Source organism: Pseudorasbora parva, chromosome 2 (assembly GCF_024679245.1).
Source record: "Pseudorasbora parva isolate DD20220531a chromosome 2, ASM2467924v1, whole genome shotgun sequence".
NCBI lineage: Eukaryota > Metazoa > Chordata > Actinopteri > Cypriniformes > Gobionidae > Pseudorasbora > Pseudorasbora parva.
The window spans coordinates 19778933-19801043 of record NC_090173.1 but is presented as its reverse complement, the minus strand read 5'-3'; the positions used below and the strand labels follow the sequence as shown (position 1 = coordinate 19801043).

General features: G+C 36.4%; 2 protein-coding genes and 1 non-coding gene across 4 annotated transcripts; all 3 read right to left on the bottom strand.

Moving 5' to 3' along the window:
- Positions 1 to 923: 923 nt before the first annotated feature.
- spc24 (SPC24 component of NDC80 kinetochore complex) lies at positions 924 to 8475 on the bottom strand. 2 transcript variants are annotated; one of them, XM_067458828.1, is made up of 6 exons: positions 8296 to 8475; positions 7195 to 7391; positions 4758 to 4902; positions 4391 to 4495; positions 3113 to 3189; positions 924 to 3029 (listed from the first exon to the last, which is right to left on the bottom strand). In XM_067458828.1, exons 2-6 carry the CDS (start codon positions 7367 to 7369, stop codon positions 2923 to 2925), a joined length of 609 nt encoding a protein of 202 aa, XP_067314929.1. In that variant the 5' UTR covers positions 7370 to 7391; positions 8296 to 8475; the 3' UTR covers positions 924 to 2922. The 2 variants fall into 2 exon arrangements, with proteins under 2 accessions (XP_067314929.1, XP_067314920.1); XM_067458819.1 differs by lacking the exon at positions 8296 to 8475 and adding an exon at positions 8150 to 8285.
- Positions 8476 to 9352: 877 nt separating this feature from the next.
- Positions 9353 to 20273, bottom strand: kri1 (KRI1 homolog). Its single transcript, XM_067458614.1, has 19 exons — positions 20087 to 20273; positions 19498 to 19568; positions 19300 to 19405; positions 19107 to 19209; positions 18865 to 18925; positions 18389 to 18438; positions 16860 to 16950; positions 16659 to 16736; positions 16430 to 16533; positions 13793 to 13925; positions 13574 to 13669; positions 12794 to 12964; positions 12370 to 12445; positions 11869 to 11984; positions 11608 to 11779; positions 11319 to 11449; positions 10466 to 10530; positions 10176 to 10271; positions 9353 to 10023 (listed from the first exon to the last, which is right to left on the bottom strand). The coding sequence occupies exons 1-19, from the start codon at positions 20160 to 20162 to the stop codon at positions 9540 to 9542; spliced, it is 2280 nt and encodes a 759-aa protein (XP_067314715.1). The 5' UTR covers positions 20163 to 20273; the 3' UTR covers positions 9353 to 9539.
- Positions 11169 to 11267, bottom strand: LOC137057202 (Z30 small nucleolar RNA). The gene has a single exon (XR_010900439.1). It is a non-coding gene; the product is annotated as a Z30 small nucleolar RNA (small nucleolar RNA).
- Positions 20274 to 22111: the final 1838 nt, after the last annotated feature.

Genomic DNA, 22111 nt, shown 5'->3' with positions numbered 1-22111 from the left:
TGGAAAAATGCTGCTCAAATGCATTGAAAATGAAACTTTTCTCAAAGTGAGTCGAGCTGATTTTCAGTTGCCTCAATCACACCCACACCACATGTTAACCAAGCATTAACTAAACTATATTGTGGTCTGTCTCTTTTTCACATGGTATGAGCCACACACAACATTTTCTCACTGCTCTGTCTTTGCAAAAAAACCCTACATAAAAAAAGGCCATAAGCTCGTGCCAGTCCGGATGTTTACCAAAGTTGAAATGGCTTGTCTCTGCACCTCAAGGGCACAATGTGACTCATTTTAGAAGTTTAAAAAGGAAAGGTTAAATTTATCATGCAAATGAGTATGACTAGGCTTTTAGAGTACCCACTCATAGTCACTGACAGAAATTCAATATCCCAAAGTAGTGAAATTTAAAACAGTGAAAGTAGGGTAGCGAAAGAAAAGATGAGAGAAAAAACATGACTTAAACAAAGCTCTGCGATACTATATAAAATCATTCAGGATGAAAATGAAACCTTCTCTGAATCCTTCCTCGCACTATCCCCAGGTTTCCCAGAGGAGGCTTAACTCTTCTATATCAATTAAAAGTCAAAATTAAAAACAATCATAAAAAATCGTAATAAATCTATATTAGGAACACAGCCTATAAAGTTTGGTCTCATTTTAAAGAAGATCCATTGCAGAATTAATTTATGAATAATATTTTATATAAAATATATATTTTATGAAACATGAACTATAAAACTGCTAGAAACTAAAAGCCATAAATTCCAATTTGAGGTTATCTCAAAAAACGGTACACACAGCGGTGATTTGGTGAGTTTTTCTCTCAAATATTACAAGCACATTTTTTTATTACAACACATACAAACCACACTCTAACATCCATACTAACACACTCACACAGTGTGCTTTATCATATGCATAAACTGATTTTAAAATGTAGCTTTTTCTTTTTAAAGCCTTGCATGGAGTCACACCTCAGTATATCAGTGATCTTCTTGTCATGTACAATGCCTCAAAACTCTTATGCTCATCTAATCAACTTCTGCTTTCTGTTCCTCGCTCATGTTATAAGACTAAAGGTGACCGACCGGGCTTTCTCTTTGGCTGTTTTAATTGATGGTGAAAATGATTTCTCATGTGTCCTCTAGGTTTAGATCCAACGTGTAAATTGTATTTTAATTTAGAGCACTTTGGTTACAACCTCTGTTGTTTTAAAATGTGCTTTATAAATCAATAAATTAAACTAAACTAAATTAAACAAAATAAGAAAACAGGAAAAAAGTTGGTATTTGCTCTATAGGCTTTTACCATTTGGTAAAAAAATTACAATTTTGAAGCCTTGCCAACAGAATGAAAGCCTTTTAACAAAGATTGTATAATTTTATAATTAAATGGCCCTGGGCTTAAAAAATGTGCTTTTAACTGGTTTTAATGGGGACTTTTTTTGTCCTGAAAGGAAATTTTGTGTAGCAAAATGTTTTTTTTTTTTAAAGAAAAAGAAGGTGAAATGATGAAATTCCAATAAAAATACACACCTGTGCTCAAATGTATAATGTATAAGACAAAAATGTCCATAAGAATGCACAGGGCTTAAAGCTACACTGTGTGATATTTTCCCCCATCTAGCGGTGTAAAGGTATATGACCATCCATTGAATATTAGTTTCTGTTCCTCTCAATTCCGTTTTCGTTTTTAACTCCTACGGTGGCCGATTTAGTCCAAGATTAACACGGTGCCATCGAGTGTTAAAACGGTAAAGGTGAAGCTTGAATTTACGGGTATGTCCCTCTTTGGCTAATGTACTTTCAAGATGGAGGGCCAACATGGCGACCGGCATTCGAACCCCTCACCCGTATGTATTTTCAATGGCATATTATAAACTTAAGAGAATACTTATACTTGAAATACTTGAATATTACTTGAAAGAAGTAAATATACATTAATGAGCACATATTTTTGAAGGAACTAAGTGTTTTTAGCTAAGAATAAACTAAAAAAGTTACACAGTGTAGCTTTAAGCTAGTCCCAGACTAAAACTAATGTTTGAGCTGTTTTAACTGAAAGAAACTTGCACTGACATATCTTTAAAAAAATCATTGCCGTTGTTTTGTCTCAAGATAAACACCAGTAATGTTTTTAAGGCATGTTTATAAAAGCTACTTAAATGCCCTAATCGAAGTAAGGCCCAATCTTGGCTTAATCTAAACCCTGTCTATTTAATAAAATATTTATATTAAATTGAGGCAGGAGATTTACAAAATGACTTATTAATTCACCTACCTAAATATACACACATCTTTTAAAAAAAAGTAGTTTATTGACATATCGAGACTAGCTACTACATGTAGTTAGTTTTTTTTACAATAAAACTTTTTTTTGCATGACTGCGCACACCAAGATTGAAATCAAAAGGCAGTATGAATAACAAACAAAATGCTTATTTACACCGAGAAACTAAATCCCTCCTCCCAATCATGTCAATGCCAGATAAAACCCATCCCATCGACCCCTGTGTTTTTAAAGATGCTGCATGTCCTCAATTATTTTTTTGTCAAAAAAAAGTCACTTGTTTTTTCTTTGTAATACTTTTCAGGATAATGTTTCCACCAGTGCTTTGTAACATCTGCAATAAAAGATTTTACATTTCATAAGATCAGATTCTCTGCTCTACAGAATTAGCAGGAGAAATTAGCATCCTTTGCTATTCAGGGCATGCAAAAAGTGCATTTTCAGTCTGTGGGGCGTAATTTGTGTATGCATAGTGACATCTTGTGGTGTGTGGCGCAAAGGTAGCAATTGAGGCCAATTTATTAACAGACTTAAAAACATGTCTATGGACACACACACATTTATATATACACACACACACACACACATAAAAACAATCCGTAAATTAGCGAACACGTTTCATGTGCACCAGGTCTACCATTCAGTATTGACCAGGCTCCACAGGTCCTCGCTGACCTCACAGGGGGAACGGGTGGATGTGTCTATGTTGATGGGGGATGCCACATCCGTGCCGTAGTGAACTGCCAAGAGACAAAAGGGATTTCATACAGTATAAAGCTACGGTGTTCATCATCTGCATATATAGTAAATGTGTCAGGATTACCTCCCCTCAGTATGTGCGGCTCGGGGTCCACCTCCAGCTTTATCTTGGTTACTTTATAATAGAGCTGAGCAACATATCTAAAGAATTAAAACGGGCAGCAGAAGGGAAAAAAAGCATGATTTCAAAGCAGTCTGGCAATACACACTTCACCATATCACTATAGGGATACCACACACACATTCGGACCACCGACTTTCATGACCTCTGCATTCGTTAGTGACTTGATTAAAAAATAAATATATTCATTGCAGTAAATGAAGAGCAGTTTATAGCTCTATGCAACATTTTGCAGATTAACTCAAATCATGTTTACGGTGTAAAAATGAAAATCACAAATTTCCTGATATTTTCAGGATTTCCATGACCACGTGAACGGTCACTATCATATTAATATACACTAGCGTTCAAAAGATTGAGCTCTGTAAGAAATTAATACCCTTTTCAGAAAGGTTGGATGCATTCCATTGATCAAAAGTGACAGTAAAGACATTTATAATGTTACAAAATAATTATTATTCAAACAAATGCTGTTCTATTCATCAAAGAATCCATAAATAAATGGGCAAGGTTTCTACATAAATATTAAAATCTGCATGAAATGGAAGTTGTGAATCAATAGTCTTTTCTTTTTTCGAGTGAAACACGCCCTCAGAGAACAGATAACGCTGCAAGAGCAAAGGGAAGTTATTTTAAACCAAAAATTATGAGTGCCATGCATTAAAAAAAAAGGTATTTTCAGTTTTGATTTCATGATAGTTTTTAAACGGATAGTTCACCCAAAAATGAAAATCCTGTCTTTTGCAAAATATCTTCTTTTGTGTTCAGCAGAACAAAGAAACTTGTACAGGTTTGGAACAACTTGGGGGACATTTTTGGGTGAACTATCCCTTTAAGCAGCACAACCGTTTTCAATATTGATAATAATACAAATATTATTTCTTGAGCAAATCTTCCCATTAGAATGATTTCTACAAGATCATGTGACACTGAAGACTGCTTTATTGAAGCTGAGAATTCAGGAATATGTATTATATAAATAGATAAATAATATTCCAAAATATTTTAAAACAGGAAACAGATAAATTCAGTCTCTGAACATTAAAGTAATAAAATAAAAAAAATAGCGACCCCAAACTTTTGACGGATAGAGAACTGGACAATTTCAGCAGATAAGGCTTTTATCACTATAAACACACATCCATAAGATGATTACTCTTTTTCACCCAAGATCTTGAGATACACTCTAACAAGGTGAACTAAAGCCAGTCCAGTGCTTACATGGCTGAAGGAATGACCTCAGTTGTGTCCTCGTCCACTTCCTGTTGCAGGGTTTGAATTTCTTGCTCACCATCTCTGAGTTTTTCCAACTCTTTCTGTAGGAATCTAAAGCACCAGTTAAGGGGAAAAACTACAGTGAACAACCAAACATTCAATAAGATGTGCAAGATGGAAAACAAACTGAAACAACACTCATGCTTTGGTAAAAGAAAACAGATTTTATCTAAAAACACAAAGTAAGAGTGTGTGAGAGTGTGTCACCTCAGACAAGAATTACAAATTCAGCAAGCAGAAAATCTGTGTGCATCAAATGTACAATGCTTCTTGGACACCTGACATCTACAGTAATGTAAAAAGGGAAGGATACTCCTGCTCGGAGTCCAGGATTTGGCTTTTGGACAGACTTCGCTGCACTTCCTGCTCCATCCTCTCCATCTCCTGCACCATCTGGCTCTTCTGCTGCTCTAAATGCAGAAGCTTGTTGCTGACCACCTCCTCTGCATGCACCAGATCTTTAAAGAGAGGACAACACAGAAAGAAGCGTTATCTAGTTTAACATTTTTGAATATCAGTTTTGCGAGCACAAAATACTACGATGAATGCCAACATTTGCCAAAATATTCATTATTGTAGCTACTGGGATTGTGCAATACAGTATCCCACAATGGCACATACTTAACCTTCCATTACATTACTTTAGTTACACTAAAGGGCCATTTAAAAAACATTACCTGCCATTTGAGTTCATGCAGAATCGTACTTGTATTTTGTAATATTGTTGTGTTCATATTTCACGGTCAGAAAAGGCCGTGTTTAGTGGCCTCCGCTGTCACAGCAGGAGTAAAAAACTAACATTCCTCTGCTTTGTGTGGGGTTGAACATGAAAAGTGACGCAGTCTCTATTTATCGGTTCTCTTCTTAAATAAATAAATGCATAATATAGAATTGAGGATGAATTTTTGAAGCCCAAAAAAAGTGCATAATGAAAAAGTGCCATCCATTATAAAAGTGCTCTATACAACTCCTGGGGTAAATAAAGGCCTTCTGAAGAGAATCGATGGGTTTTGTGTAAGAAAAATATCCATCCTATGTTTAAAGGTGCCATGTGTAAAACTTTAAAGGTTTAAACTTGGCCCCTTAAATGTATCTGATATGATAAAAATAGCTGCTTTACCTGACCGGAAAAAGCGGAAGTGTGCGCACCCGGCAACTGTGTCCCGTCCCGTCATAATAAAAGTCCCGGTACTCGCGGGCCGTTTGTTTGTATAACAATCGCTCCAGTGGCCGTGCTCAGCCCCACAACACTCGGTCCTGCTCTGCTTTACACTACAGTAACGTTAATAACCGCATCCATCAACATGTTATCTGCCAGAGTCCTATTTTCCACCGGCTGTGAGGTGAAGACCACATGTCCCAAAATACTGCGCTCACACCTGGCGTCATCAAACTACGCCTTTGTTTAGAATAGGCGACCTCCAGTGGACGGAAAGTTGCATAATGCACCTTTAAGGCTTTCAAAACTAAATTACTAGCTTCCGGCATACGGCCTACGCAAGTTCAAACAAATAGGGCTGGGCAACAAACTCAAGCCCCTCTTCTCTAATATTGAAATCCTCAGAAATTTGTGACTAGTGTTAAGTTTTGCTCTATCCTCTGCGCTTCTGCATTCGTTAATGCTTAGTCAAAGGTTACTGATTCACCGGAAATTGATGCCGGAAGCTTGCTAGTTTTAACGTTTTAAATATGGATATTTTTCTTACACAAACGCATCACTTTGCTTCAGACGGCCTTTATTAACCCACTGAAGCCATGTGGAGTACTTTTATGATAGATGGATACATTTTTGGGATTCAAAATCTCATCCTCTAAATCATGGTCTTATTTGAATTTTTGGGTGAATTAACCCTTTAGAAATGAAAATGTAAATGAAAACAAAAGCTATTAAAAGTCTTATTATCATTAAAATATGATAATTAAAATTGTGACGGACAGTGAGAACGTCTAATGCAATCTCTGCATGTGAGTGAAGGTTGATCCTGCCTTCGCGCCGGTAATCAGAGAAGAGATAACGCTGCAAGAGGGATGCAATATTTTAAATAGAGATTATGAGGGCCATGCATTAATAAAAACATAATGATGTGGACAGACATCAATTTTTTTTTTTTTTTTTTTATACAATAAATACTACAATGTTCCATATTCCATAGGAATTGTCAATTCTGATTTCATGGTGTCTTTAAAAAACACAAAATAATCATATTTATTTCTGATAACCAGATGTAATTTGTAGAATTGAATTAGGAACATGTTAGGGACATGACCAACACACTCATGTCACTACAATACATTCATTAATTGCATTTTACGCAATATTTTATTCAGTTAATATTGATTAGCAAGTTAAAGGGTTAGTTCACCCAAAAATGAAAATTATTTAATTAATTACTCACCCTCAGTAACTTGGTGGATAAAGTCATTATTTTGATTTTTGTGCGCACAATAACTATTTTCATCACATTGTAAAATTATCGTACAGCAACTGTATTGAGATGGACTTTGTACCGTCGTCTTTAGTGCCTTTATGGGTCTTGTGAGTGGGTCAGTGGAAATGTACTGAATGCCAATGGGGAACTTTCTGAAGCCTTTCTCAGCCGTCAGCTTTCAACACTAATATCTTCATTTGTGTTCTGAAGACGAACAGTGTTACGGGTGTCCAACAACATGAGGGTGAGGAATTAATGAAATAAGTTTAATTTTTGGCTAAACTAACCCTTTAAAAGTGAATATTAGTATTAAAGTAATACCATTTAAGAGCTCGGTTGTGGTCTTCTTGGTCTTGATGTGGTGCTCAAAGAACTCCTGCAGTTTTTCTCTTGCTCCTTGAAGTGCGCTCTCTGCCTTACTGCTCTTGATGAAGTCAATCAACGCTTCCCCAGATTTCTCAAGGTCATGATCTTGCATCTCTTCTTTCTGTGACATGTCTGCTGCATTAATTATATTTCTGCAGAAAAATTAAGCGGTTAAGCTATAGGATGCCATGACAGAACAATTATTCATTTAGCAACCAGTTTTACCTAAAGCAACTTACAAATACAATCAACGGCATGTTTAAAAAAAAACTAATTAGTAAACAAGCTAGAACAGAGGTAAAAGAAAAGAAAATAATAAAAAAAGACCTCTGTTGTACTATGAACAAAATGACTAAATTTAAGTTATAATAAATGCATTTTAAACATTTTTATATATGTTAAGGTTTCTGTTAACACTCTCCGACATTGTAAAAATTAAAAACTTACATTTTGTGGCAATGCATTTTATTTTCTAGAAAAATGTATATTGTTTCATTAACTGTCAAAGTTTCTTCATAAAATGTCCAGTATTTTGGAAATTCTACAGCTGTAATGTAACTATATAAATTGTTTACAGTGCAACACATTACTGAATAGATTGTGGCTTTCAAAGTATTAAAGTAATTGATATTTTTAATGTAATTTTTACAAATGTAAAACCCTTACTGATACACTAGTTCACTAGTTAGCCTGCTGGATTATATTGCATTACACAAAACCAGTGTTGTAACCCTCCACTGATGCTGTACACATCCATGCACAGCGGCAGTGAATGGCTACAACACTGCAAATCATCATTTATTAGCTCTGTTAGGTGTTAAAATATATAGTTACGAAAGGTGTATAGTTAATATTAAAATCCCAGACTGTTATATTGAGCAAACACATCGCAAAACAAACCTAACGTTACCTAAAACAACAGCACATTACGCATCCAAAAACACGTTTTCTTTAACCAGTCAGTCTAGCGTTTAAACACTGATCTAAATAACAAACATTAATGAAAATGTACAATATAGTGTTTTCTGCAATGTATGTTAAAGTAAAATGTCTCACCCCACACAAGCGGTGTTGTTTATCCGATTTTCAAACTGGCGGCAGTTTGCCGCGCTATCCCGAGCCGCGCCTGAATAAAAGTCAGCCTCAATACTTCAAGCATGTTTTCACCCCACCACGGTCCTTGTTTTATTATAGTACATTTTATATAAAATTAATTATGTGCTCATATAAACTATGTAATGTTGTTTAAAATCCACTCTGGAATTTCAGTCAGGCAACTATGGGACACCACCCAAGCTTCTTGAGTGTGTCTGTCAAAACGATGCAGGGAAAGGAGAAAGCCAGCTACTGCGGAAATTGGTGTAGTTTTCCCCTAATGTTCTACTTCTTATATTTACTTTTAAAAAGGCGGGGGATCTTTATTGAACTAAATAAAACATTTAAATAAAAATGTTCCCTGAGAAGGATCCTTTCTGCTCCCGTTGTGTAGTGGAAGAGTCGCCCTCACCTTATTTTGGGATTGTTTGTAGTGAAACTTACAAGCTTCTTTCTTAGCCAATTTTTCTTTGGTGTTTAAGGATGGCTTATTTGTATTTTATAACTCTTGACAAGAATCTAAAAGACAAGTATTTTCGAATAAATCTATTTACTTTTCTTTCTCACATATGTGCAATGTTTGTCTGTTAAACATTTTAATTTTTTTCTTGAAATATTATTTGGGTGCTATCTCTTCTTCCAATAACGTCAAAGTTTTAAAATCCTTTACGCTGTGCACAGTATAATATGCTTTTTACTGCTGTACAAAAAAGGATACCAAAGCATTTTCCCCCTCTCTTGAATTGTATTTACTTTAAACATTGTTACCCCTGCCTCAATGTTTTTTGTTTATTTTAGTTTATTAAAAAAAAATTGTCTACTGTTTATATTTCTATTATTGTTGTAGAATTATTTTTAGTGTAACTGTGCATTTGCTTTTAAATATGTTACATTTAAAATTAGTTAGTGCTGAGGGTCTGGAATAACTGACAAAATAAGGATGAAGGCTAAAATACATTTTTCCAATGGCAAGAGCAAAGTGTAAACACAAAATATGAAGAAAATGTGAAACGTGAAATGTGAAATGTGTCTTTATTTCCACAACTCCCTTTTTAAATTTTTAATAAGATAGATAAAAATTCTGGTACAATAATTAACCAAAAAAGTTCAAGATTAAAGCAGTGTGTTAAAAACAGAAAGACAATTTCTGGTCCCAATTTTTCAATATGCCAAACTTGAACTCAGATTGGCTTTTATTTTCAGCCTCACTGTTTGCTCTTTTTCTGCTGCTTTTCCTGTTTTTCTCGTTCTTTCCGTTTCTGTCTGTACAGCTCTCTAAAGTGGAGTCTCTTTGGATTCAGCCCGTAGGCTTGGAGTCTCTGTCTGCTGAACTCTCGGCCAGCCATCTTCACAGTCATGGATCTGGAAAGCAGGCGTCCACCTGGCCGCCTCATTTTATTTTTAGGCCATTTAGGTTTTTCAGTCCTCTTACTGGCCACCTCCTTTTTCGGGCTTACTGCAGTCTCTTTCGGCTTCATCTTTTTCTTAGGAACCAGGAACTCCTCGTCATCCTCCCCTTCATCCTTTACAGCGACTTCTTTGAGGTCCTGGAGGTCTGCTTGCTCCAGAAGTCTTTCAGAGGTCTCGTCTGTCAGATCTCCCTTCTCCATCGAGACCTCGGACTGCTTCAGACGGTCCCTTCTCTTCTTACCCACCTTCCCCTTAGACAGCTCCTCCTGATCAGCGTTCCTGGGTAATAAAGAACAAATACACTAAAACACAAGTGCTCGTTTTCTCAGAAATGCATTTTCAAAAGTAAACTGGTGCTAAGCTCAGTATCATTTGTATGGGGTTCAATAAAAAAAAATACTCATTACTGTGATGTTCAAAGGGACACTCACTCATTATACAAAGACACAAACACTTGCTGTTTCTTCCTGAAATTCTGTGCTTTGATCTGGAAGTTCTTCACGTCACAATGTTCCTCCTTCTCTGACCTAAACAAGGAAAAATGAAGCAAAACGCATTAAATATATATTCCAGGACAGTAGAATAATCAAAATGTTTATGACCTATTCACCCCCCCCCCCCCCCCCCCAAAAAAATAATAATAATAATGTCACAATAAATTCTAAAACTTCACAACAGTTCCTAGCTATCTATATGAATTACAGAAACGACTGTACGCTACCTGTACATGCAGGTCTTCCTCAGCGAGCACCAGCGGTTCAACTCCTTTTCTTCTGCTTTCAGGACCTATGGAAGGTTCAGGTGAGAATAACATGGAAATATTAGCCAGATGATTTCTAAAGAGGATACAAGCCAATAACTCAGAGTAATTTATGATAAATTATCTTTATTAAATCCCACACAATTCTAAGGATGCCCCAATTATAACTCATTTCATGTCCATTAACATAAATAACAGATAAATAATTAATACTACCATTCAAATTTATTTATGTTTTGAAAGATGTCTCTGAGGCTGCATTTATTTGCTCAAAAACACAGTAAAAACAGTAATATTGTGAGACATGAGATTCCAATTTAAAATAACAATTTGAATACATTGTAAAATGTAATTTATTCCTGTGATGGTAAAGCTGCATTTTTAGCATCATTACTCCAGTCTTCAGTGTCACATGATCCTTCAGAAATTTGATGATTCGATAAAGATCAAGAAACATTTGTGCTGCTTCATATTTTTGGTGGAAACCGTGATACATTTCTTAGGAGTGTTAGTTCAATAGAAAGCTCAGAAGAACAGCATTTTGTTTTTAATGCAATGAAAGATGTACTTGAAATCCTAGTGGACATGGAACTGAAACTTACAGCTCTCAAATCCTCTACTACGGTCTAAACGCTAATCTACGCTGGTGTTTTTTAAAGCAGATCTGCTCAGAGAGAAGATTACAGTCCTCAGACCCTGGTCAGAGTTATTCCCAGAGGAACAGCAATACCAGGTCAGACACAATCGCAGCTCATCAGCACAGAACTCAGAGGGAATCATCATCTAGGCATTGTTGGTGCTCGCTGCTCCTCACCTCATCAGTGGACAGGCCGAAGTCATTCGGTACCACTTCTCTGTAGCGAAATCTGCATGGCAAGTCATCAATGATGTCCTCATAATCCAGTTTATAGTACTCGTCCAAATACTGCTCAAAGGTCTTCTCCTCTGCAAACAAATAAATACGATTTTAGAATTACACCTTGAACTATGCATCAATACAAAAATGTACATTTTGGGACAGGCGTTTTCTTTTTGTTCTACCAATGACAGACTGTGTTTGAAAACTAGAAATTACATACTTCATTTAAACGTCCAACACTCACGTGGATCAAAGACAGGCTTGTTTTTGTTGATGATCTCAGAAAAGAGGGACTTCTTCCTCTTCTTTCCCATGAGAGGGGCATCCTCTTTGGTCTTCTTTTTCTTCTCCCCTCTCTCTTTCTTTCTCTTCTTTTTAGAAGCGGGCTGTTGACTTGGGTCATAGTCAGCATCCATCTATCAAAAAGAAATTCAAGTGTGATTAGAAGCGGACGCCATACACTAGTTTGCTGTTGCATTTGTGCCTCGATGAGAAATTATCTTACTATAAAGTCAGGATCTTCACAGTTGGGCTGATTTTCTTCCTCCATAGGACCTTCTTCTTCCCAATACTCTTCCTCATTCTCCTCTTTTCCCGCCCATGTATCCCAGTTCCAATTATCTAACAAAACATAACATTCACATCAAAAAAAATCTTCAAAAACAAATTGTTCCAAAAGTTTGAGGTCTGCAAGGTCTTTAATGCCCATTATGCATCATTACTCCAGTCTTCAGTGTCACATGATCCTTCAGAAATCATTCTAATATGATGATTTGATGCTCATTAAAATATTTCTTAATATTATCAATGTTAAAAAACAGTTATGTCGCTGTGGAAACCGTGATTCATTTTTCTACAGGATTCTTCAATAAGTATAAAGCAGTTATAAATGTCTTTACTGTCACTTTAGATCAACTTAATGTGTCCTTGCTAAATTAAAGTATTAATTTCTATCAGAAAAGGAACTACGAATGTGAACACGTCCATCCAAGAGACACAATGTTACCTTCTAGATCATCGTCACCATCAAACTGTGGTTTCTCTTCCTCTTCCTCTCCATAGTATTCATCCCCAAAGAACTTCTGCAGATGAGAAGAATGTGAGTAGTCAAATCCATGAAAGCACATGCAGCTCAATGTAAATATCAAATGGAAAACTTTGTTACATGTACTTACCATAGTAATAACAGTAAACCATACATGACTACATGCAACTAAACCTCAACCAAACTCTAATCCTAACCTAACCCTATAGTAAGTCCATGTTGTAAATTAATATTAGTCAGCACTTAAATATATAATTACACTGTAACAATGACACCGTAAAGTGTAACATACAAATCATTTCATCATAAACTGTGTCTGGATGACTCTTGACATGCCGTTTTGTTCCAGACCTACAGTGTATTTAATGGGTAATTTCTGCCCCACCTGCATAAGTCGGTCATGTTTCTGGGGGTCAAAGTCTCCCTCCAGGTCAACGTCATTGAAGGCCAGCTGCTCGTTTCCTGTCAGTTCCTGCAGTGTCTTCAGTTTGTCCATGATCTCTGCCCGCTTCAGGTTCTTCAGTTCCTTCAGCTGTTGCTGCTTCTGTTCCTTCTCCTACAGGATGTTGGGAATGGGAATTGTAAGGAAACATTACTGAATCTACTTAAATGAATAGCTCCCCCGGAAATGAAAATGTACTGATGATGTTTTGTCATGTGTTGTGTGAAAACCAGTGAGAATTGAGAGGTGAGGTTTGAATCGGTCCGAACCACAATACCGGTCAGAAGTTTGGGGTCAGTATTATTTTTATTTAAATTAACATTTTTATTCAGCAGAAATGTATTAAATTGATCAAAACTGACAGTAAAGCCTTATTTTATTTGAAATTTGAACTTTCTGTTCACCAAAAAAATCCTAAAAAATGTATCAAGGTTTCCACAAAAATATTAAGCAGCTCAACTGTTTCCAACATTGATAATAATAAGAAATGTTTCTTGAGCATTAAATCATCATCATATAATGATTTCTGAAGGATCACGTGACACTGAAGACTGGAGTAATGCTGATAAATTCAACTTTGATCACAAGAATAAATTATATTTTAAAATATATTTAAACTCAAATAAATGCAGCCTTGAGTGTGAGATTTTTTAGTTTTAAACCCCAAAGTTTTAAACGGTAGTGTATATACTTAACATTTTCAATTTAAAAATGTTAGTTTACCTTTTTCTTCCTCTCTTTCACCTCCTCCCTCTTCCTCTTTCTACTGTCGTCTTTGCTTCGGACAGATGTGGCAATGTTGCGTGGATATGTTTTGATCTGTGGAGGAATAGGAGATTGATGGGATGATCATAAGAAAGAGCTTTGCTGTCCAGAAAGATACTCAAATGGACATATAACAGAACTTAAAGATAAATCAGGCTGATGTTGACATCCTTTTACCTTTATAGCATCAGGCTCCTCAAAGCGGAAGTTGTAATGCCTCTCAAAGTCTTCCTGTTTATGCAAGAATGCCTCTCCTTCATCCTCCGAGTCATCCACATCATCCTGCATCAGCTCATTATAGGAGGGGATCCTAAACCATTTACAGATAGAGATACTTACACAGCCATTCAAACCTTTGAGAACAGTACTTTTTTTCTTATAAAAAAATATAAATTAATGCTTTTATTCAGAAAGGACACAATGAAGGGTTAGTTCACAGAAAAATAATTATTATCCCATAATTTAGTCACCCTCAGGCCATCCTAGGTGTATATAACTTTCTTCTTTAAGCCATAAAAAAGCCATTTAAAATCTAAGGTACCATTCACTGCTATTATAAAATGTAAAAGAGTCTGGATATTTTAAAATATAACTCTGATCGTGTTTGGCTGAAATAAGAAAGTCCTATACACATCTAGGACTTCTAGGTGAGTAAATCATGGGTGAACTCTCTCTTTATATGCAAAATTCACTTATACATGGTGTTTGAACAAATGTGTGTCAGCAGTGTGTGTATACAAACACTCTATAATGATAAAAATCCACCCACTCCTTTTTTTCTTATTCCCATAAATCATAAGCAGCGTTTTGCAGATTCAGGGCAAAGTGACGTTACTTATTACAGGCCCCGCCAATACCTGCTAACGTATTAGCAAAGACCCCATCCCTAAGCGAATTGTACACAGTCCAGCATTTTCTCCAGGCTGGAGCAGCTATAGTGACAATAATGTCTTATAAGTGATTGAGGTGTTTTTTGTTAGATGTAAGATTAAAAATGATAGTGTCCATGTACTCCTCCTGACATCAGAGCCACTGAATCCCAATTCAGTTCATTTAACAATAGGAAGCAGCACAACAGTTTTCAACATTGATAATAATAAGAATGATTCTTCAGCCTCAAATCGTCATATTAGAATGATTTCTGAATGATCATGTGACACTATAGACTGGAGTAATGATGCAAAAAATGTATATTTGATCGCAGGAATAAATTTGAAAACATAAATTATTTTAACGTGTACAAATATTTAATCAATACACAAATATTTCAACATTACTGTTTTTTTTATATTTATTTATCTGTATTTATGATCAAATAAATGCAGCCTTGGCGAGCATAAGAGACTTCTTTGAAAAACTTTTTTTTTAAATCATACTGACTCCAAACTTCTAAACAATAGTATACATTTACACAGAATAACAGTGACAGAGCTTACATTACACACTTCTAAACACTCGTGCAACAGCTCTTCAGAGCAGTGTGCGATCAATGAATAGTGCACATGTATGCCAAGCGATTGCTTATCAATCATGACAAAGTTTACTTTATGCAATTTATATTGTAATATGTTGTAATGTTTTTAAAGGGGGGGTGAAATGCTGTTTCATGCATATTGAGCTTTTTACACTGTTAAAGACTTGGATTCCCATCCTAAACATAGACAAAGTTTCAAAAACTAATGTTGGACATTTGATAGAGTATTTCTGTGTCAAAAATACTCCTTCCGGTTTCTCACAAGTTTCGGAGAGTTTTTTTCGAGTATGGGTCTACTTGACGTTAATAGATCGGAAGGTCCTGGTATGGGCCGTACGGGCTCTTCTCCCGGTAGGGTGCGCGTGCGCGTGACTAGAGCGAGAGAGGAAATGCACGCCCATAAACACTGCTCTCAAGCTGTAGATCCAGTCGTCCGTGAACACTTATGTCGGTTATAGTCCCCTCCGCGCTCCACTTCATTCCTCCACTTTGACATTAAGCGACTTCAACGCTTCAGCACAGCATTCCGGGAAGGCAGCGCTGCATTTGAACCGATTTGAACGCAGAAATGCTTCAGTCGCATCGCAAAGTGGATCTCCACACTCCAAGAAGTGTGTTTTTGACGGAGCCGTCCCAGCGATAAAGGTTCGGTCCTGCTTTGGAAGCAGCCGGTGAGTGAAATTGCTTCAAATGTTTATGCTGTTGCTTATCGTCGTGTATGTAAACATCAGTAAATGACACGATCGCGTGCTTCATCATTCAAATGCGCTAACGGACTTCATTGTTGTTCTCTGTACGTTACACTAGTCTGACGTGCAAAACCGTTTTGCTTGCTACTAAGGTTTGGTCACATACAATAGTCCATAAACCGAATCATGTCATGTTGACAGGCCACTAAATACAGTACATACCACAGAGACGGACGTCCTGCTGTTGCTGTTTCCATTTCAGCCTCCGAATTAGATTATGGATCATATCTATTAGCTGTGATCGATAGCAAGGGTTTCTCCACGCTTGAGGACGTCACCGCTTTGCGCATTCGTCAATCTTTAGCTCCGCCCACACGATACGCCTCCAGGCGCTCGGTTTTTTCCGGAAAGACTCGGTACAGCCCTTATTTCTTTTACAAATATAATAAAACTAAAGACTTTTCGGAGATATGAAGGATGCAATACTACTCTATAGGTACTCAAGATTGACATGAGATTGACTGAAGTAAAAATTTTAACCACTTTAAAATGGAAAAATTCCTCAGCATTGAGCCCGGCATTTGATAGACTATCTGTTTATGTATGCATCACTTACTGACTCAATGCTGTAATACTACAAACAAAACCCACCTCTCTTCCTCCTCCTCCAGGTATCGCTTGTTGAGCATGTAGTCTCGCAGGAAAGACTCTTTCTCATCCAGCTGGGGGTCATTCCAGTAGTCTCGCAGGTATTTCTGAATTTATAATCGACATGAGCCAGGGCAACATCCAACCCCCCCAAAAAGAGCATGCGTGAGTAAGGCCTACATTATCAATTATTACATCCTAAAATATATTAAATCCAGAGCAAAACACTGACCATGTCCTTAACTTCCTCCGGCCCCTCCAGCTCTGCCTGACCCTTCAGCCATTCAACATAATCGGCTTCCTCTTTGTCCTTAGGAAAGCAGGAAAAGACAAGCACAAAGAAAAGTTTATGATTAGATACACTTTAATCTCACACAGTTATCCGACATCCCACTTTAACATAGAGAAAATCAGAGAATTTTAATTTCAGCACCTTCTCCTCTTGTGTTTTGGTTCTCCGTGTCAGCAGCTCTCCCTCACCATCACTCTCCTCTTCATCACTGTCTTGCACAAACTTTCGCAAGCTGCCAAATTACAAATTACATACTGAAATGAAAACGTCTTGTAATGGAATGAATGAACATCTTGTTGTCATAATTTACTCACTCTCATGTAATCTTTCTGTTCTCCATTTCTACATGGGAAAGATAGCATAGAGGTTTGAATCGGCTCGAGAGCAAGTAAATGATGACCAGTGTTGGGGAAAGTTACTATTGAAAGTAATGGAGTTACAATATGGCTGTAGTCCCTAAAAAAGTAACAATTTGTGTTACTTTATATGGAAGGAAATGTTTACATTACATTTGCGTAACTTTTTTTTCACCTAGGCTGGGCTTGCTCAAAAGTTCTATTTGTGAAAAATGTAAAGGGCCTTTCACCCCAAAAGTGAGGTGAGAAGAAACAAATGTCCCGTTTACAATGTTGTGCAAGTTACTTCCACAATGATTACTTATTACTTACGGGTATTTAAAAGTAATTGTTTACATTACAATAATACTGCCTCAGAATTGTAATGCGTTACATTACTCCTGTATTACTTTTGAGTTACTTTCATCAAAATAACTACAGAAGGAGTACTGAATTGAATTTCTGTGAATTAAATTGCATAAATTCAATTTGGCTAACAATTTTTTTTATGTGATCAGTCACTTGAACATTTTCAATTGGAGACATTATTTGTGTACAGTAAACAGTAACTCAACACTAAACTAAAGTAACTTGCATTACTTATTTGAAAAATGAACTCAGATATTTTGTTGTAAATTTAAAAGTAATGCGTTACTTTACTAGTTACTAGAAAAAAGTAATCTGATAATTTAACTTGTGTTACATGTAATGCATTACTTCCAACACTGATGATGACAGAATTTTAATTATGACAGAAGGGCACGTTTGCTGCGGTCCGAGAGTGATTGTTCCCGGCGCCCGTGCAGTGTTGGTCTGGTTTCACACTCAACTTGACAGCACTTGGGTTTACTGTATGTGCATCACATGAAGGCAGCTTTCTGCTGCTTGCAAACAGAGTCTTTTGAGGAGACAGCTCTTGCTCTAACTCGTATCTAAGGTAAATCATCAATACTATCATCCCTCACATTTTACTAAATACATCGTAATCTGCTAAAATGCATGCGTGGGTTACTTTTCTTCCTGAACAAGTGCGCACAAGAGTCCACATTGCATTCTCATTCACGTGAATAGCAGCTCAGTTCGAGTGTAACCAAACTCAGACCACCTCCTTGTACAACGTTACGCACCCAGGTCTGCACAACAGATTTCACATTAGCAATTTTTCATGCAAACCATGCCCTGTTTCGAACTAAACTGCCACTGTGAAAGCACCCTGAACTACCCCTCTTGCTGAAAATTGATAGATGACACATAGACAGCTAAGTTATTGCATATGGTATACATTAAGCTACTTGAACCAAACAGACAACGATGCAAATACAATCTTCAATCTACCTTTCCTGCAGCTCCTTCTGCTCTTGGATATAAGTGGGAGATGCAGCTCTCTGTAATACAAACCCAAACACATTCATGATAAGTATAAAAGACATGAGGAAGGTTTAGATACTGAAGAAGCCACTTGGATGAGTGGAAAAAACATCTTAAAAACCAAGTCCACTTCCATTTGAATCATTCTACAAGATCCCAAAAGACTTAAAATATTCAAAGACCTTTTGTAAAATATTCAAAGACAAACTTTAATGTCAATATGAAACTGCAATCACAACCCATTGTGCTTCTGCAATCTAACTTTTTTCAAAATAAAACAATATTCAACCAGAAAAAAAGGCTTACAAATTATAGTTATTATATTTTAATAAAAGACTATCTTTTGCTCACTCAGACCAGGAACATTTAAATAATAAAAATTAAACATTGAGTATTTTAATTCTGTGTTGGCTTTTAGCATTGTCAATCATAAGTATAATTACCTCCTGCATCCGTCTGGAGACTTCTTCATCAGCACTGTCATCCTCATCATCATCATATTTTCTAAAATGAAGAAATTATTTTCAATCACATCATTAAATACACCCAATCAGAACACATTAGAAAGACTATGAGTTATCTAAGGATTATAGTTGATTGTCATAATGCTTCCACCATTTAAGCTTTCGAAAGAAATATAAATACAACCACAGCTTTCATAATTTATAAGCATACGATTTCTTACCCTCCTCTCTCCAGGATGACTTTCCTCTCATAGTCCTTCAAGAACATGGGTTTCTCTGACTTTTTGGAAGTGGATGGTTGCTCATCGCTGCCTGATCCAGATGCTGTTTATTAAGACAAATCGCAGTGTGCTCAAAACAGTACAGGCTCATTTAACCAGAGTAGAAATCCTAAAGTGAAGCTACTTTACATACCGTCCACTGTGTAGAACGTTGTATCTTTCTGATAGATCTTTGGATCCTTCTTCTTCAGGAGCGAGAGCGTTCTGTAAAAATCCCTGTCCAACTTTGGGTCCAGCTCCTATATATTCATTTATCAGAGTGTTAGACATGGAAATATGGGTATGATGTTGGCAAAAGGGTTTCAAACAAGAAAGTGGGAGAAGATTTTACCACTTCACTCTCATCAGAGTCAGAGGAGCCAGACGAATTCTCCTCATCCTGGTCTCCATAACGGTCCTTCACTAGAACATCAGATAAACAACTTTATTTAAATAAACTTACTTGACGGTACAGTTCACTCTAAAAGTAAACGTACGAATGCCTGCATGACACAAAAATGAGATATGTATCAGATGTCCAAGTTGAGGGAAATGTTTTGTCTCATGTCTCAAGAATCCGTGTCTGTGGTAATACTCCCTTGTTCGTTGTTACTGTAAAATGATCATATATAAATAAAACTACAATATATAAAACATTCGATAATAACAACTTAATGTAACTTTGACAATTATAGTTACCATGACAGATTTTCGTGTTTGAAGAGTAAAATAATTTTCTACTTATTATTATGAAAATAAACAAACATTTATATTATTGGTTATAAACATAAACCTCTCGACAACACGTACACGAAAATAAATGCTTAAACGTTTAAGATTGTAAATAAAATATACATAAAGAAAAATGCATATTACTAGTATTTAAAGGTGTAAACAGCTCGTGCTTGTGCTTCAAGTATAACATTAGGCTAATAACTTACGTCTCTGCAGTTCTTCTTTCTGACGATATTTCTCATATTTGTCTGCGAACTTCTTATTAATCTTGAGGTCCGACATGATCGTTTACAACTGTATTAGTATCTTCTAATTTGAGATGAGATTAATATCTCAATAATTCAAATAATTCTCACGTTAAACATGTTCCTCTGCTGAACAGCATGGGCACGTGACCTATGAACCACCTACGTCATAGAGTTCAGGGTTCATATATTTCGTGGATTTTTTATGATTTTTTTTTTTTAACTAAAACAGTTTACACGTAGAAATTAAACAGTCTATTTTGTAACAGATTTAGACCGCGCATTTTGGATTTTAGGTGAATAAACGTGCGTATTGTTCTTCCACGTGGCTTCGTTGCGGAAAAGCGGGGTCATTGTTCTGTCAGACCTCTAGAGGGCAGTATATAATGTGAAATAACCAAATAACCGCAAATAACTTGTTTTTATTATTATTTCAAAAAATGATATCATTCAGCTTTTACCTGTTATTCACTGCTTTGATGTTCGGCGTTCAGTGTTGATAGGCTCTGACTCTGACCTAAAAACTTGCAGCTATGGCGAGGAAGAAAGTTGTAAATAATAGAGTTATAGTAGGCTATAATCCTACTATTCGCCCAGATTTACTAATGAATTTGTTTAGGTATTTATTGCACAGAAGATTTTGACACAAGGTTCTGTCAGACACTTGAAGTGGTGGTCTGATGAAACAAACGCTCATGAAAGTCAAGTGATGTGAAGGCCAAGTGTGATAAAAATGTGTAGGCTACTCTGCATTCAACCCTCACAAGATAGTGCACACACATTAATTTAGGAGACATTAGAACAGGCGGGCTGCCAGCCGTGGACACACAGACACACACACACACACACACACACACACACACACACACACACACACACACACACACACACACACACACAAGAGGAGAGACATGGGGTCAGTAGTGGGTATATTGAGGGTGGAAGAGCCTTATATGCTTAGGTCTACAAGCCACTTTGTCTCAGGGAAAGTGTTTTTAGTGACATAATGATAATAATGATATTTAATAATATAGGGTGAATTCAGGGGGATTGGGCCACTTTTTCCCAATGAGATGACCTACCAAGTATAGACTATAAATTATTTTATTAGCCTAATATTAATATACAAACATATCAAATCCTTTCAGCAGCCCCTGTCTCTGGCCTCTGTATCCGACTCAATGTCCCACTGACTGCGACTACGGAGAAAGGTAAACAATTCCCTTCACTACATATAGGTATGGCATGAGGCCAAGGTACATAAAAAACATACGAAGAAGTTCAGAGTTCAGCTTTTACCTGTTATTCACTGCTTTGATGTTCGGCGTTCAGTGTTGATAGGCTCTGACTCTGACCTAAAAACTTGCAGCTATGGCGAGGAAGAAAGTTGTAAATAATAGAGTTATAGTAGGCTATAATCCTACTATTCGCATAATTGTTGACCAAAGCTGATGTCTGATAGGCCAGAGAAAACGATTTAATATTTGCTGGTAAGTGTCGACTTATAAATCAATTTATACCAAAAACAACAAAGGCTATGTTGAATGGCCGCGGTCATCATCCACTGACAAAAACAATCCAGTCACATAACTGTTTTGTGAAATTCTTGATGATTTTACCTTATGGAAGTAAAATAGAAGTTAAAAATATTCTATATAACAAACAAATATACAAATAAGGACCCCTCCCCCCACCACACACACACACACACATACACACACACACACACACGACAGTTATGCACAAACATTGTGAGTAACAGAGTGATCTATGGCTAATCATTAGTGATGGGATTTTTCTGGGAGATTGCTGGAAAGAAAACAATTACAGGCCGTTCTGGACACTGTGATAGCTATATAGGCCTACAGCTGGTGTTATTTATTTATTTATTTTTAATTTTTTAGCAATAATTAAAACAAAGTAAGAGATTAAACACTGGAGCATTAAATGGGCATAAACTATAAAGGGCAAAAGAAGCACAAGAAC

Excerpts from the sequence above, each read along its gene's own strand:
- spc24 (XM_067458819.1), bottom strand. Across the intron at positions 4,903-7,194 it reads CACAACCGAGCTCTTAAATG|ATCTGGTGCATGCAGAGGAG; the intron begins GTATTACTTTAA and ends CTCTCTTTAAAG. Across the intron at positions 4,496-4,757 it reads ATCCTGGACTCCGAGCAGGA|ATTCCTACAGAAAGAGTTGG; the intron begins GTATCCTTCCCT and ends CTGGTGCTTTAG.
- kri1 (XM_067458614.1), bottom strand. The coding sequence starts at position 20,162 with ATGTCGGACCTCAAGATTAATAAGAAGTTCGCAGACAAATATGAGAAA. Across the intron at positions 13,926-16,429 it reads CTGGAGGAGGAGGAAGAGAG|GATCCCCTCCTATAATGAGC; the intron begins GTGGGTTTTGTT and ends TAAATGGTTTAG. Across the intron at positions 11,780-11,868 it reads GTGAAGATCCTGACTTTATA|ATGGATGCTGACTATGACCC; the intron begins GTAAGATAATTT and ends TCTTTTTGATAG.